At 36.9% G+C, this 15623-nt stretch overlaps 1 protein-coding gene across 1 annotated transcript in view; it reads left to right on the forward strand.

The window, feature by feature from the left end:
• Positions 1-369: 369 nt before the first annotated feature.
• The window catches only part of LOC149106344 (uncharacterized), a 36115-nt gene continuing 20861 nt past the window's right edge, over positions 370-15623 (forward strand). Inside the window, exons 1-15 of the mRNA XM_089297353.1 lie at positions 370-400; positions 561-729; positions 1112-1183; positions 1670-1741; positions 3380-3451; positions 8077-8148; positions 8590-8661; positions 9288-9359; positions 9512-9583; positions 10440-10511; positions 11168-11242; positions 13379-13462; positions 13589-13660; positions 14119-14190; positions 15101-15172. Of these exons, the coding sequence (XP_089153479.1) occupies positions 370-400; positions 561-729; positions 1112-1183; positions 1670-1741; positions 3380-3451; positions 8077-8148; positions 8590-8661; positions 9288-9359; positions 9512-9583; positions 10440-10511; positions 11168-11242; positions 13379-13462; positions 13589-13660; positions 14119-14190; positions 15101-15172 (1151 nt within the window). The remainder of the gene's footprint in view (positions 401-560; positions 730-1111; positions 1184-1669; positions 1742-3379; positions 3452-8076; positions 8149-8589; positions 8662-9287; positions 9360-9511; positions 9584-10439; positions 10512-11167; positions 11243-13378; positions 13463-13588; positions 13661-14118; positions 14191-15100; positions 15173-15623) is intronic.

Here is a 15623-nt window from a genome sequence, read left to right on the forward strand (position 1 = left end):
TCATTCTTCCATTTCATCTACAACCGCAGTTCAAATATGAATTATTTCATATATACTTCACATTACTGTTTTAGGAGTGGTCGAAGAACTCTGTGCCGTGTTTTGTCTTCGTCGAGAAGAATCTCAGCACAAGTTTCGGAGCTCTCAACCATTTTTTAATTTCACCGTTTTGCACTCAGTTTCACATTTTCTGCACTGATGAAAATGCACTGATTTGGGATTTATTGACGTATTCTTAGCCAGTCAGAACACAGAAATTGTTGCCTCTATTTTATTAACAATGAAACTAGACTAGTGCAATGCTGCTCAATAAAACTGCTAAAAAGGAGAAGAATTTTTTCAAGAAAGACGAAATTTGGTTTGAGCAGCATGTCAAAAAGAAGTTCAGTACTATGGCAAGGTAAAATGACATGTGAATGGACCTCTCTACCGATCTCACGCAATATGAACAAGTTTTCGTAATTTTCAAATGAACAAAAAACCACCTCAATCGTTCAATTTTTCATTTTTTTTTTACGAAGAAGTCGGAAATGTAAGACATAAGTAAAAAGGTCCATTAGCCTCAAGAGTGCATGCGTTTATTAACTTTATTTCATTATCTTTTTATTTAGCGAAAAACGCATGTCAACTATGTTCTTGTGTTGACTTGTGGGCCGGTGAATCTGTGACTTGCACTAACAGAAATCTTTCTACGGTTCCACGGGGTTTTCCAGCCACGTCTTATGTATTGTAAGTGTTAATAACATAAAATACCATGTATCTCACCAGTGGAAGAAGAATATTGACAACAGAGTCGACATTTTCTTTTGACGAAAAGCTGTATTCCTTGGATGGGTAGGATAGGGTAGAATAAGGATGACATAGGGTAAGCAAGATAGGCGAGCAGCTAGTGATGATCTCGATTTTAGAAAGGGGATCTGTTGGTCGTTTATGGTATATTAAATAAAAAAGCAATCAATAAAATCCACAACTGCAAGAGATGTTAATAAGAGGACAAAAAGTGATAATGCGTTGTCAGAAGATATATTCTTTAGGCCAAGGAAGCACCTTTTTTCCCTTCAGTCATACTGAGGAAATACTACTCGAATACACGATTGCTTTTCTTTTGCAGACGTTTAGACAGAAACAACCTGACTAGAATTTCAAGAGAAGACTTTTGGAACTTGAGGAGGCTAACTGACTTGTAAGAATACAATCACGTTGTCAATATCAAATCAGATTTTACTTTTGATTGCATACATGCTATCATAGCAAACATGGCAAAGCAAATATGCTTGTGATTCACAATATTTTGAGAAGTTTTGAACTGATAGACAAAAATTTTGATTGGTAGCACGAACCCTTCCATTTGACGCCAAAATTTTCGAAATGATAATTTCGCGAGTCCGAGCCGTTTCAATCCTTCCTAACCCTTAACTGTCCTTGGCCTTTTTCAGTTGGCTGTTACCTCTTTTGCTTTTTGATTTTAGTATAAGTAAGACGTTCTTTTGTTCTTCGATCTGAAAAATTCGCATCCACCTCCAAAGACCGTAAGAGTACAAGTAGAAATATAGAATGTTTAACTGTTTGTTTAGTATACAAATACTTTGTAATTTAGTAGTGGTACTTAATTTATACTATCTAGGTGTTATACTGAATCGTTTATGTGACCCACTTTGATTTTTTACAGGTCTTTGACTGAAAACAAGATACGTCACGTGGAGTCAGGGAGTTTTGGAAATCTGACTAACTTGGAGAAACTGTATGTGTATAGGCTTTTTTACCACAATTTCTAATAATCTGGCAATCTGATTGGCTAATTTGCCGTTGTCGATAAGAGTCCAGACAACGCTGCTTGCGTCAATGTGTCACGCAATGCCTTTTTCAGCTCGCGCTCTGAAAAAAACATTTTCTTTGACGTTGATATTGTGGTAAAAGACAAATTGAAATGTGGTTTAGCGTGGTCTGTACTCTTATCGACAACGATACGCGTCATCACAGTGGTCAAAATTTGTTGTGGAGTCACTCGGCTACGCCTCGTGAGTCCACAATATTTTGACCATTGTGATGACGCGTATGATTATCAATAAGAGTACAGACCACGCTAAACCACATTCGATTTGTTAAATTTTTCACTGTCTATAAGATGTATGGATGAAAAATTTTTTGCACCATTGATAAAGTTGAATACAAATACTGAAATGCTGGGAAGGCCGTCCAGCTAGTGACGATCTGGGAATCTGTCCCACCAGAACTTAAACGTTTTCCATACATGCTTTTCAAAAAGCGGTATAAAAGATTCTTATTGACCACTCAAAACTGACCATATTTTAATTGTTAGCTATATAAGATAATGCTGTACAATATATGTAAATATTAATTTAAATTATACTTAACATGCGGTCATCGCCAACTTATACTTGCATGACAGTGACCAACTCGAAAGCTCATTGGCTACTTTGGTCACTGTACACAACTAAATATTGTTTCTTCTAGTTAATCTCTATTTGTAATTTTTTTTATGTCTCATTGTAAACCATCTTATGTTAAGTTGTTTTCTGTAAATAGTGTGCAATAATAAACTTGAACTTGAACTTGACGACCTTAAGTTTGGAATTAGACGAACTACATGTAGTAACACACTCAGAGGTTTTATAATTTCAGAACGTACAATATTTACGAATAGGAAAACTGCAATGTCCCACACTTATAGATTTCTAACAGCTGTAATTTCTGAGTGGCGAGAGCCTAACAATGACGGGAAACTGCCTGGATAATTTTCGTTTGCAACCGCAAAGAGAAATCTATTTTATAAAAGCTTGACCTGAGTGTAATGTGATGGCATTTGGCTAAGTGTTGCAGGAAGCTTTTTGATTAGACTAAGATGATAGACAATTAAACGTTATTTTTTTCTCATAGAACATTGTTACTACAGATCATATTGGTATATATGTACTGATAATTGAAAACGATGCATGAGGCCTGGCTTGTCAAGAGCTATCTACGTTTTTATCGCTAAACCGTAGGACAAAGCTAATGGTACTTGGAATGTTGCATTGGAAAGCCATTTAATTAACACTTCAAAATGGTTATTGAACCAGTAGTTTATAGAAATGTCTGGTATTTTGGTAAAATACGTATTCTCACAGGTATTTGAGGGGCAACAAGATAACTTACTTGGAGCCAGGGATTTTCAAAAATCTTACTAATTTGGTATTACTGTAAGTATTGTTACAATAATTTATTAGTATTTCATTCGTGTGCTTTCCGACATTTTTTGTCTCACTTCTTTGCAATGCATTTTGTTCAACATCACCACCTACCTCAAAAAATATGATGATTATCATTATTACCCATTTATGTCACAATCGTATTGTAATGACCTTTATTTTTCTATTAGTGATTTGAAGTTAAACCAGATAAGCTACCTTGAGCCAAGAAACTTCCAAGGTCTTACTTCCTTGCTAAATCTGTAAGTTTGTCTATGATATTTTCATCGCAGTCATACAGTGTACGATTTGTCTATTTGTGTCTTTTAAGACTTCTGACACTTAGGAGAGTATCTATCTGAAAACCATGCAGTATTAAAATAAGAGTCTACATCGACCCTCTCAGATTTTGTTCAGATTCTTTGTAGGGTTACATAGTAATGTGGTAATGTACTGGGTAGAAGATTATCACAAAATTCTTTAACGTCTAGGAGATATCGCGGTCAGCGTGTTCATGATCGAATTTAGGCCAAACATTGACCATATTTTGACCCATTTTTCAACTAAAATGTTTCTAAAAGCATTACACCTTTCCAGCTCAAAATGCTGGTGTAAATAATATCATGTAATTAGATTGCAATGATACCATTGAGATTTCTAATGACTTCGTGGTTTAGTAGAGAACTCACGCACTGTCAAAAAGGGCGGAAAGGATTTTAGGGTAAAAAAAGTTTGAAAATCGCCGATGCGGCATTGTTTCAAAAATTCCTTTACCTACTATTTTATGAAGTCTTTATCGATTAATAAATACAAGCAAAAAAAAAAAAAAAAGGCCGGAAAGTTTAAAACGTTCATGTGACTTTGAGGGACAAAAACGTGCTATATGTCAGTGCAGGAAAAAACAAAACAAAAAAGAATAACAACGAGTGTCATAGCATAATGAATTGGACAGTTGATAGCCTGCGTAGCAAGCGTTCCCGTACGAAGAGCGTTTGAGCATTCTGGCCGTGCGTAAATCGGAGCGACAGCAAAAACTCGACGAAGCAGGGGGTGGTGGGGCGAGAGAGGAAACGCTTGCCCGCAAACCCCTCGATTTTGAAAAAAAGCGGGACTTGCACAATGTCGTGGAGGAAGGTTTGTGAAATTGTGCCAGATTCAGCGAAGATCTATCAGGCTTGACCTGGATGGTACGCATTCGATTTTACTATTGAAGACGCCATCTTTCAGAGGGTAAATATTTGGTGGCTCTATTACCCGCTGGATTCAGCGAAAGCTTTTAAAATCTCTCAGTTGCTATTTTAATTATCGATCTTGCGTGAAGATCAAACAGGAACCAGGGAAGGAGAACCAATCTTTGATAATCTTATTTGGCCACCCCGTTAAGCTTTACTGAGTCACTTTTCGTGTCCAGATAACGAAAGTCCGAATTTTAGAAGCCAGCGACTGGTGGTTGTTTTCTCTGCAAAAGCGAATTTACTCGCGCTGGCAATTTTCAAACAAAGGCTTCCGATTTCCGGGCGGTTCTCTAATTGAACGGTCAAATATTTTTTAGCAGCAAGAGAATGAAACGGACCGTCAAGATAATGAACGGTTAGAGTTAAACCACAGGAAAAGCTGGTCTTAAGACGAACATTTCGGTTATTACCCTCCAAACGAGTACGTAGATATATGTAGCACTATTATGATTTTAGCTCGGTGACAAAATTGTCAATCAATAAATGAACTCAACCGTGAAAACCAGTGAGCGTTTTTCAAAATCGAGGAGTTTGCGGGCAAGCGTTTCCTCTCTCGCCTCACCACCCCTTGCTTCGTCCATTTTTTGCTATTCGCTCCAATTTACGCGCGGCCAGAATGCGGAAAAGCTCTTCTTACGGGAACGCTTACTACGCAGGCTAGTCGGTTGGGTAAGTATCAGATTCCAATCCATATTAAAATTTAACTTTTACAATAGCTCTTAATGTTAATGAAATACCTTGTTATAAAGTGCCTTCAATATAACAGCGTTACGATGAGGAAGGCAGATAATCAAGCCATACGGAAGTCGCCCCATACCTAGTCGAACGGCTGCAAGCTTACATTCACGGACAAATTGATCCAGAAAAAGGACAAACCTCTGAGCCACTAGTTTCATTTCTGCCCGGCAGGTAGTTTCAATGACCAAAAACAATTCGCAAGTCTTAAAGATGCAATTACCTCGTTAAACGAAGGGCTACTGCACTTTTTCCATAAATTGTTTTCCTTCCGGCGCCATTTTGTCTGAGACTAGTACCCAGTCCCTCAAGAGCCCTGAGTGCTCGGTACAACTCTATCCAGATTCCTGACAAATCTAACTCCATATCTGACTTATGTCCGTACCCCCGGATATAAGCTTTTTTTAAAACTAATTTCAAGGTTTTCCACAATTTCTGTTGTGGAAAACTATGTTTATGTTGCGAAAACGTGAGTCTACCCGGATTTGAGGGGAAACAGTCGACCGAAAAACTTCAAGTACTATTTAAAGTGCCTATGAAGTAAAAAAAATAATTATTGTTTATTTGAAAGGCTTTTGAAAGTATAGAAGAATGGCGTTTTCCTTTTTGGAATATCTTTTTTCGTTTTAGAGATATTTAGGTTTTTGTATTATGCAAATAAGAAGGTGATGACGTCATAGGTGGTTTTACTAAAACAGCACAACACTCAATCGAGAATAATTCTAGAAATATTAAAGCAGTGCTCTTTAAACTTGGCACTAGATATGTACATCACAAAAGAACCATAATGACACCCGTCGTTCCGTTGCTATGACAACAGTTATGCCGCTGGTTATGTTTTAATTAAGAATAAAATTCCCAGATTTTATCTTAAACAAGGATCATCCACTCCCAACAATCTGATGGGGAGAGTTAAGACAATATGGAAACCACGTGTGTTCCGAGCAAGACCCTCTGTCCCACTTTAAAAGGTCGGAAATGGGGATGTTTGGTTTTTCACAGAAAAAAACTGGAGCCAAGGGTGTTGCCATGGCAACAACATAGTGGGTGTCAATCTGTTTGTTTTGTGATGTACATTGCTGATACCAAGTTTGAAGAACACTGCTTTAATACTTCTAGAGTTATTCTCGATTGAGAGTTGTGCAGTTTTAGTGGAACCACCTATGACGTCATCACTTTCCTCATTTGCATAATACAAAAACGGGAATATCTCTAACACGAAAAAGGATATTCCAAAAAGAAAACGCCATTCTTCTATACTTTGAAAGGCCTTTCAAATAAGCAGCAACCATTTTTTGCTTCTAGGCACTTTAAGTTCAAAGTGCATGACAATTGATGGCATTATTTATAGTAAGTGATAGTGGATAATAGTTTTGCGGTCAAACGGTCAGTGTTAGTTAGTTTCAATTATCATTGACAAGGGAATCGCGAAGGGGGAAAATAGTAAGGGAATCTTCCGCCTCGTCAAACAAACAAAGTTTTAACGCCCGCGGATGTGGTTTTATAACAGCCGTTTAATGATCAGAAACGTCTTTTGAGCGGGTCTTTAATGGTACAAGTGCTGTCTGGTCTTTGTACCGACCAGATACACCACACTTTTTGTTGGAATTCCCTCTAACGGAGCATTCAAAAGAAATCATAGCGATCGTAAGGCCATCGGAATCGGGGTGAACTTGATACAAAATACAACTGTGAGATGTCACAAGTGACGTACTCTGTCACGCAATCAATCGTTCCAGCTGGTGCTTTACTAGTTAATAGTAAAACAACAACGCAAAAAATCAATGTTCTGCTGGTTACCATTCCATGGAAAAGAAATAAATAATATAAGATTTCGTTGCAGAGAAAAAAAAAAAAATGTTTTCACCGTTTGAACAAAACACACGACTTGATAGTAAAACAAGTCGGTGAAGTATTCAAATGTTTGATGTGATGCCGCCAGCTGGCCGAGTGGCTCGATAACATTTTTTCAGCAAAATTATTATGGTGTTGGGAATACAGCAAAATGAAGCTTGGTTGCCAGACAAGCTACGTTATTCAACCTTCAAGGCAGTGATTTCTAAATGCTATGATGCGACCTTCTACGAAAACATCTCACTTCGGTGCGAGTACGACCAGCAGGTTTGTATGACAACTTATGACGTTTGCGGCTTTCCTTCCAATTAGCTATGCCAACTAGCTAACAGCAGCTTATTACTAACAAAAAGCTAAATTGGAGTTTCAAAATGTTTCATAACGATGTTTCGCTTCTCGTTAAGTAACGTTTTATTTACCTATTGTTATTTCCACTCCATTCTGACAGTACTTCCTTGTCGGGCTCATTTGCATATTGTCACAAACAAACATTAGTTCGATGCAAAGAGAACTTTTCCCACAGAGTCCTTTTGCAGAGTTTTTGCTCTTTAAACTGAAAGATCATTTCTTTGGCAAGCTTTAGATAGTTTCGAATTTGATTGTAAAAACGCCGCATCTCTTCAAGCAATGACTTTTGAGACCCTACTGCTCAGGTATGACTTGACTAGGTGTAGTTGAAATTCAGCTCCTGGTCACATGAGATAAGACACAGAAGTTAAGTCAACGTTGTCTTATTGTTAGAGGTTAGAACTATTCTATGTAGAAATGTTATGTAATTTTCCGTTGTTTTTAGCTTGCAACAAGTGATCAAACTTGATGTATATTTTTACCACAAAAAAATTTAAACACTTTTCATTGTCTGGCAGTTTGATTGACGTGTCTCCGAAACAATACACAGTTGAACCGAACTGTCGCACTTGGTTAATGTACTAGTAATGCTGTACAAGCGTGCCAAGTTTCAGGGGAATCGGTAATGTGCGCTGTAGACTTGCTTGCATCGTCCTCAGGTTAGACTCTCTCTTAATTTGAATTATATTTGCTTGTGAAAGTCTTACGTTTTCCAGAAATCTAGAGCGTAACAACCTTACCTTCATTTCCGATGGATGTTTTCAAGAATTGAATGGTCTAAATTATCTGTGAGTACTACCTTTTCATGCGCATGCACACAAACGATGTCAAATTGAAAAGTTGTGGTAGAATCTTTCAAAATTCTGTCGTCGCAACTTTGGAAAAATTGCTGGTAACTAACTACAATTTGCTCTTCCTTCAACAATTTACTCAATATCTTTGTATTGGTGATCTAAAAGAATTTGGTATAGAAAGCAAAGGCAATCAGCCATAATTCAAACGCTGCTTTGACCATGACTATCATGGTGACAGATGATAGTGTCCCTTAAACCAGCCTATGCATGCTCTTATAAGGAAAAACATTGTTAGGGCTGGTACGTATAATGCACAGAAGGGGTGGAGGATGGGGTATCAAATGCTCATGAGCTTATTCTAAAGTAGTTACATGCAATTGCAATTAATTTTATGCAACACTATTAGCCTATTAAAAAGTACATGGAATCTTGTAGATATCTTCAAGAAAATGACCTATTGAACATTTCCAGTGGAACATTTAGGGGATTAAAAGAACTACGATACCTGTAAGTGGCTTCATGACAGCTTATTTTATTTGCTTCAATCTAAAAATTATTGCAAAAAAAACAAAACAAAAAAAAAACAAACCAAAGTTAAGTTGTAACTGTAATTAAATAACTAGTTTTATTCTGGAAAAAATGTAACTAATCAAGTTTTCCTTTTTTTTTCTCCGCAATACTATGGAGATTTTGTAATTTGTTTTTGTAGTAAATGGTAAACCGAAAATTTTAACAACCGAACATCTGTTGGCTACAAACATAAAAAATACTGTATCATCCTTTTTTTTTCAAAACGGATAGGAACTGATCTAGGGATAAAGTTCTCTAAACTGACATGTACTTTTCTCGTATGTTCAGGAGAATGTTTTCCAGGCGAAAAGATAAAGCAGTTGCGTAAATTGCTTGCTCGTTTTGACATTTTTATCAGCTTTACCATAAAACCCTGTTTTATTTTAATTATGATTCTTGACTGCACTTTAAGCTTTTTTTTCCGGAATGATCAGTAGTACTGTGGTAGGCATCCGTTGGAGAGAGCAAATGGAGCAGCACGTTGTGAAAGTTGCAGAAGATTTACGGATACCGCAGTTCAGTTTATCCCGATGAAATGATTGATTTCTACGTTATTTTGTTAGATATCTGGAAAACAACAACATTCAAAGCATTGCATCTGGAGGATTTCAAGGACTGGGATCGTTGACAGTATTGTAAGTGTTCAAATTCTAAAGAGGATTGCAACACTTCGCTGTCACTTAGTGAGCCATGATTGGGAATTGCACTTACCGAACGCTGGTGAACTTAACGATACAAACTACATAAAATAGAAAAACATATATCATATTTTTTCCTCTTCTCGCAGAAACCTCGAAAACAACAATATTTCAGAGGTTAATAACGGCATTTTTCGTGGACTGAACGATTTAACGATGTTGTGAGTAAAAAAATAAATACGTTATAATGATCAAAAAGGAAGACTATCGTTTTTCCTGTTTAGAATGTTAACCCTAAGTGCTGCTTCTGTGGTATCAGAAACAATTTTTCGACATTTACACGTTCATTGGAACGCTTGAAGCATATTTTAATATTTTAAATGAATTTGAAGATAGCGGACGCATAGACCTATTAAATAAATGGCGCTGATATTTGAATAACAATACTTATACATCCCAACCCTTTGTCTTGAAACATAAATACGAGGCTAAGGATGAACAAAGGATTGTTATTCAAACACAGGCACCATTTATGCAATGGGTCTATTGACGGGTCGAAATGGTGCAACGAAGTTATGCCACGTTGATTAGCATCACTGGGGATTAGGGTAAGGGTTAGGATTAGGGGTAGTGTTAGAGGTAGGGTTAGGTCATTTTTTTCCTCAGTCAGTTTAACGGAAAAGCGATGTCGGAGTTAACTGATAGCCGTTTTTCACCTGCGACGTTATTTCGATCTTTCTGGCATGGAAATACATTGAATTGAAACTAATGAAAGCTATGTAATATATAAAACACGAAAGACCGCGTTTGACCACATTTCTAAACACCGAGCCGTAAGAGAATGTGTCAAACACTGTCTTGAGTGTTTGATACATGTATACCTTTTCAATCGAAATTAAAACTAAAAAGAAAACGGGGAAATTTAATCGTAAAAATCTATGCCAAGAGACTACACTTGTAATCTCTTGTGTGCTTTAATTAAGATCAGATATCCAAACACAATAACGGTCACGATTTTGTTTGTTTAAACTATGCTATAGTCAAGTTTTATCATTTCAAATCGCTTTATATTATCAGATACCTGACTGAGAACAGAATTCAGAGTATAGCCTCTAGAACATTCTCAGATATCAAGAGTCTTAAATTGCTGTAAGTGCTTAGGTATCGACCTCATAATGAAGTTTTGAAATCCCCCTTTTCTTTGTCTCTCTCTTTATCTCAATATCTGTATGCTCTTTGTTACAGATAAAAAAATTATTAAATCCTCCGTAGGAAAAAAGGTGGCGACTGGTGCATTTACCCATAGTTCTTAGCGCACGAAAACTTTTTTAAATAAGGTTCATAAAAACGTTCAGAAAAGTTCTAACATCTTGAAACCTAGCATACACTACTCGTTAGCATAGGGAACAAATATTGCAAAAATATGGCTTTCCTTGTACTTTATGAGTTGTGTAAGATTCGCCAGATATTGTTGTAAAATGTACAGCCACCATCTTTTTTCCTACGGAGAATTGTTCACGGAATACTAGCTATGGAGTCCCTAGGGTGGTCTGGGAATTATATGTGCATGGTTTCAAATGCTGTAGGCGTTTTTCATCTTTATGAATGACTATCAAGTAGCTATTAATGCAACTGTCGTTTATGACATGGATGCCAGGACTAAACTAAGGTTCTGTGGGTTATAAAGGGAAGAATTTTCATTGTTCAGTCACTGAACTGGCCGTACGGCAATGACTGTGTGTACTCAGAACTTACAACATCTTTATGTTTATGACCAACGTTTTCTTATTTCACTGTTTTGGAAGGGTTTTGAAAGGAAACAACATCAGTGAAATAAACAATTACACGCTCGAAGGACTTCAATACAGCGCGATGGAAATGTGAGTATAACGGTTCAAAATCTCAGTACGCTTCAAGGCAGTAGTTTTGTTATTGCATAAATACCTTTCATGGTACGTGCTACTGAATATTTTTGGCGATTTTAACCCATTTTGTACTCTTTGTTCAGATATAGCTTTTTTCCATGTATATTTTTGTAACTCAAGGCCATTCCACAAGTCTTTTTCTCCAACCAAGTTGACTTCAGTTTTAGATCCGGATCGAATCGACTTCAACTTGTATCGAGACGACTTGTATCGAAACGGCCGAAGACTGTTAGATGCCGCTTTGGCGTAACTGAATTTAATGGTTTTACCAGAAGTAGAGCTAAACATGTCGTTGTTATACATGTCGAAATCCGATAACGGTCTTGGCATGAAAGATTTTGTTCTTTACGATAAGACTTTGAAATTAACTTGGGTAAAACGGCTGTGCTCCGACTCAGACGCACCGTGGAAGTATATTAAAAAATCGTCTCACTCTCTACTGTTGGCGGCACTGAGCTCTTTTAATGTAATTATGACTACAACCTTTTTGATCTTAATGGCAATCTTCCGGAATTTTGCAAACAAATTATTCATCATTGGCAAGAAATCGTGTCAACGACACCTCACAGCAAGACCGAGGTACTGTCTCAGACAATCTGAAACAGCAAATTCATTACGATTGACAAAAAAAATGGTATATCTGCCTCATTGGCACCGAGCAGGAATAAAGCAAATGTTAGACCTCGTTGACGAGCATGAAAGTTACTTCCTGCCTTTCCTTTCCGTGCGCAATAAATACACGCTAAATTGCAACTTTTTACAATATCATGGCCTTATATCCATCATCCCCCAAAGCTGGAAGAAGCTCCTTCACGTTAATTCTGGCGACTCTACTACACTCCCGCAGCCAATCTGTACTACAGCATGCAAAATGGTATACGACAAACTGTTAACCCTTGAAAATCTTCCTCCTCCCACTTCAGAAAAATACTCTTATCATACGGTATCGCAAAAGAGAATCTAAATAAAACTTATCTTCTGCCGGTCAAAGCCACAAAAGATGTTAAAATGGCAATATTCCAGCACAAAATTATGCACAACATTTTAGCCACGAACAGTATATTATTCAAAATTAAATGAAACAGGTTGTCTCCCCATCCTGCCCTTTCTGCCCCTCTGATTGCCCAAACATACGTCATTTGTTTATTAGCTACCCGCAAGCGTCGTCTTTTTGGGAAAAGCTCCAAAGTTGGTATTCTACCGTTAGTAATGCGAGTTTACTTCTCTCCGAGCCAGAGGTATTATTTGGAATTACTCGTCCCTGTACGCACCGTTTGGCCCTCAACCACCTCATAATGCTAGGGAAATATTTTCTACAGATCAACGCGCTAAATAATACTATTTATTATATGGAGAAGAGTGTTTTACTGGGAACTAAACCACTCGTAGATTCCATACGCCACTTCATCCGGGACCGGAGTGTCGTATTTTCCGTATGTCACCTTTGTGAGTGTCGTATCGTTCAATGACGTCACGATTCCCGCCTTTTGCTTTTGTTGAATTGGTTTCTCCATATAATAAAAAGAACATTACACGTTGGCTCGAAGATATGAATTTTATGTTCTCGTGGCAAGAACATAAAATTCATATCTTCTCGCCACCGTGTAATATCCTCTATGTTCGTTTTCAGCGACTTCATCCCATTAGTGCAGGATAAAATCGAGATAGCAAAATATATTGCTGCTACGTTGAATGGTGAAGGGAATTTCAACAGAAGTGGAAATTCTTTCTCACCGGTTAAGGCGTGTCTGTTAGTAATTTATTGAGAGTTTTTTTTTTCTTCCTTTTTTTGTGCACGTAAAAACAGTCTATTGTAAGTCCTTAAGTAAAGTAATGTGTATTGTATTGTAATTATAGTGTATTGTAAGTCCTTAAGTAACGCAAAGTGTAAGTAGGTTATGCCATAATAAGTACTTATTGCATATTGTAAGTAAAAAGGTAATGTAATGCAAAATATTGTAAGCAGGTTGTTTAATGTACTGTAAGTGTTTGTAAGTTTGTAAAAGCATTAAAAGAATAATATTATTGACATTTTGTAATGATAAAAAAAGAGAGGCAAAAAACAAAAACATGTCGTTGTTTGTTTTATAGACTTCTGGACGATAACAGTATCGCGACCATAGAACCAGGAACCTTTGAAAGCTTTGCAGAAAAAAGACTCAGTTTAGGTTATTTGTAAGTATTTTGTTAGTCTATTTTCACCCTATTTAGACAGTCTATACATGACAAAAAGTGTTTGTATCCCAATTCGTAACATCGGTCGGTTGAAATGATATTTATTTCTTCAATTTGTCAACGCAGATCGTTAGCTAGAAACAAAGTTGAGATTCTCAAGAACAAAACATTCAACGGTCTAAGATATCTCTATGAACTGTGAGTAGTGTCCGATTTTTCTGTTGTAGGGAACTTCAGTTTTATCAACCCCAGTTTACTGAGTTTCAGAATATGCATCGATACCAACATAAGAGTTTGAATTTTGCTTACATTTAGTTAAGTTCATAAAATGTAAGTTTATTTCATTTTTTTTAAATCAACACACAAAAACTACTAACAATGCAATATTTTGCAGTTCACACGTCGTACATCGATTACATTGTTTACAACAGTTATTGTTGTGCAGTTATTTAAGTCTGCTATTGCTACTGAACTGACAGTAGTTGCAGAATGGCATTTTTCTTGGCAAGGCATACAAATGCAAAACTTGATTCAAAACACACACGGAAAGGTCAAGAGCTGGTGACTTACAATTAACAAAAACGTTGTCCTTCTTTATTACACATATAAACATGTTTTATTGAATTCCTTTCAATGTTGTATTTCTGCTCCGACAGGTACCTGGAAAATAACAACATTCAAGTTATCGAGGCTAGTGCGTTTTATAAACTGTACAAGATCAACACTATGTAAGCTAACGTTAGACTGTCTAAGTCAAGTAAAGTATATTGACAATGATACATCAACCTTGGGGTTTAATTTTGGAGAGAGATCAGCACGCCCAGGCTCGATTTCCAACGCTCTCCTGAGTGTGGTCGCGTGCGGGCTCTTATCCCGAAACAGCGGTCGATAATAGGCTACATCAGACTACAGCACGCCTTATTTTTCTTTTACGGCCATGTTTGTTGTTAACAGCTATCAAGCTCTTTACTTTCTGGCTAAAAGTCTGTGAAAACTAGAGCCAGTTTTTCGACCTCGAGATTCAACGGCTTCGTTTAGTACCCAATTTACAAAATCGGCTCGTTTGGGAGTGGGGTAGGGCAATAGCTGTGATGTGATGTTGTGACTGTGTCATGCGACTGTTAATTGGTTACGATTTCCCGCACTACTGTAGTTTTAATAATCAATCTTTATTTGTACTCACTCTTACTAAAGAAAATTACAATGTTCAATGAAAATATTAAACAAAAGCACATTGTAAAGCACATTTATTAGCGAATAAAGCTCTTTTCAAAAAAGCCCTTTCTTAAAGCTGGTTTTCATCAGAGCATAATCATAAGCAGAAGCAACAGACGGAGAGGCAGCAAGATTTTTATCATTATGCCTTTTGGTAGAACAGTTACCTAACTACGTTTGCGTATGTCAATAATGCTTATGCTTATGTGCTAATGAAAACTAGCCCTTAGGGGTTTCATCAAAATTGGGCGGGGATGAAATCACTTTTCTTATTTCATCTCGTTCTTCATCCGCACGTTTCTTACATTATTCCCTTCGTAGCAATGTCTACAAGCACGCTCTTACAAAGTGAAGAGTTATGTTGCCGTTTAGTACAATGATATGTACAAATGCGTTATATTTTACATCCCACGTTCATCACAGAAATTTGAAAGGCAACAAACTTACAAACATCACCAACGGAACGTTCTACTACAGGAGAACCCTTAGAGCACTGTAAGTTGTGATGATGTCTTGAAAGCTAAATATCGCAAACATATAACTACTTTACCTTAAACCCTATCATTGGAATTAGAAGAAAAGTAAAATGTAAAAGGTAAATTGATTTTGAAATCATGTGACACTAAACAAATTTTCGCGACACGTTTTTTTCGTGATTTTTGAGGTGCGCATATTTCGCGACGCTTAATTTCCGCGATTTGCGAAAATTGGGTATTTTGAATCACTTTTACTTCGCGTTTTTGGGTAACACAATTGATTTCCTTGGCAATGTTACTTTAACATGTCCTCGAATTCACTAAACCGACTTTATCAGAGGCACAATAACGTCAAATTAACAAAAACACAACGGAAGGACTATATGTCAACAGTAACATAATGTAAGTCACTTAATTTTCGCGTCATGTTATGTTCGCGACACTTACTGTTCGCGTCACTTTAATTTCGC

Source organism: Orbicella faveolata, unplaced genomic scaffold (assembly GCF_042242905.1).
Source record: "Orbicella faveolata isolate gen_17 unplaced genomic scaffold, um_ofav_v1 contig_3, whole genome shotgun sequence".
In the NCBI taxonomy this organism is placed as follows: domain Eukaryota; kingdom Metazoa; phylum Cnidaria; class Anthozoa; order Scleractinia; family Merulinidae; genus Orbicella; species Orbicella faveolata.